The sequence below is a fragment of the Myotis brandtii genome, unplaced genomic scaffold (genome assembly GCF_000412655.1).
Source record: "Myotis brandtii unplaced genomic scaffold, ASM41265v1 scaffold1833, whole genome shotgun sequence".
Lineage (NCBI taxonomy): Eukaryota > Metazoa > Chordata > Mammalia > Chiroptera > Vespertilionidae > Myotis > Myotis brandtii.
Genome location: NW_005356807.1, coordinates 65,582 through 67,000, shown reverse-complemented (window position 1 = coordinate 67,000; position 1,419 = coordinate 65,582). Strand labels below are relative to the sequence as shown.

The window sequence follows — 1,419 nt, the reverse complement described above, 5'->3', positions numbered from 1 at the left end:
TGCCAGTCCCCTCTCTGCCTGCAGCCAGGCGGGCGCTCTGCCAGGGGACGGCGAGTTTATTTACCCTCGGGGGTCAAGGCCCACTCACCCTGCCCCTCAGTGTCCATCGCCGGGGCCTGCCGCCTGCAGGGACCGCCCGCTCGGGGCAGCATTAACAAAGACATACGGGAAGCCCTGGCCGGTGTGGCTCAGTGGGTAGAGCGCCGGCCTGCAGACGGAATTCCCGGTCAAGGGCACATGCCCGGGTTGCGGGCTCGATCCCCAGTAGGGGGCGTGCAGGAGGCGGCCGGTCCCTGATTCTCTCTCATTATGGATGTTTCTCTCTCTCCCTTCCTCTCTGAAATCGATAGAAATATATATTTTTTAAAAAAATAAAAGACATAGTTTCCCTTCACACAGCTTTTTTATAAATTTAATTTTATTTATTTAGGTTATTTTTTTTAAATATAATTCTTTATTGTTGAACGTGTTACATATGTTCCCCTTCCCCCCCCATTGACTTCCAATTTTATTATTTTACTATTTTTATTTTATTTTATTACTTTTAATTTTTTAAATTTTATTCATTTTATTGATTTCAGAGAGGAAGGGAGAGGGAGAGGGAGAGAGATAGAAACCTCAGTGATGAGAATCACGGACCGGCCGCCTCCTGCACGCCCCCCACTGGGGATCGAGCCCACAACCCGGGCAGGTGCCCTGGACCGGGAATCGAACCCGGGACCCTTCACTCCACAGACCAACGCTCTATCCACTGAGCCAAACTGGCTAGGGCTCATACAGCATTTTTGTTTTATTTAATTTATTTGATTATGTTATTTTATTTTATCTTATTATTTTACTTTCTTATTTTATTTATTTTATTATTTTACTTTATTTTATTTTATCTTATTTTACTTTATCTTACTTTATTTTATCTTACTTTATTTTTTTTCTTATTTTATTTGATCTCATTTTGTTTTATTTCTGGCGGGAAGACTATTTCCAGTCTCGGCCCCTGTGGGGGTGAGGCCCCGGCCTTGGGGACGCTTGGGGAGCCCTTTGACCCCCGGTCCCCAGGGTGACCAGCAGCTGAGTCATTACCACCCCATGACGTCCCTGTGGCTGACGTGGGCAGCGGTGCCCGTCCAGGTCAGCGGCCCGGAGGGGACAGTGGGTGAAAGTTCAGTCATCAGGAAAAGGCCACGCGTCTGGGGACCCTCCCCCGTTCTGTCCCTCGTCCTTGCCGTCCTCGAACCCCCCGCCCCGTCCCCCCTCTTCTCGGTTGCAGGGTCTCAGGTTCGAGGTGGTGCCCTCCCGGTTTAAGGAGAAGCTGAACAAAGCCTCGTTCCCCACGCCGTACGCCTACGCCATCGAGACGGCCAAGCAGAAGGCACTGGACGTCGCCCGGAGGATGCACCAGGCGAGGGGGGCTCCGCGTCG

At 50.5% G+C, this 1,419-nt stretch overlaps 1 protein-coding gene across 1 annotated transcript in view; it reads left to right on the top strand.

The window, feature by feature from the left end:
* ASMTL (acetylserotonin O-methyltransferase-like) overlaps window positions 1-1,419 on the top strand; it is a 49,926-nt gene that overhangs the window by 9,297 nt on the left and 39,210 nt on the right. The window contains exon 2 of the mRNA XM_014537840.1: window positions 1,115-1,415. Within this exon, the coding sequence (XP_014393326.1) occupies window positions 1,115-1,415 (301 nt within the window). The remainder of the gene's footprint in view (window positions 1-1,114; window positions 1,416-1,419) is intronic.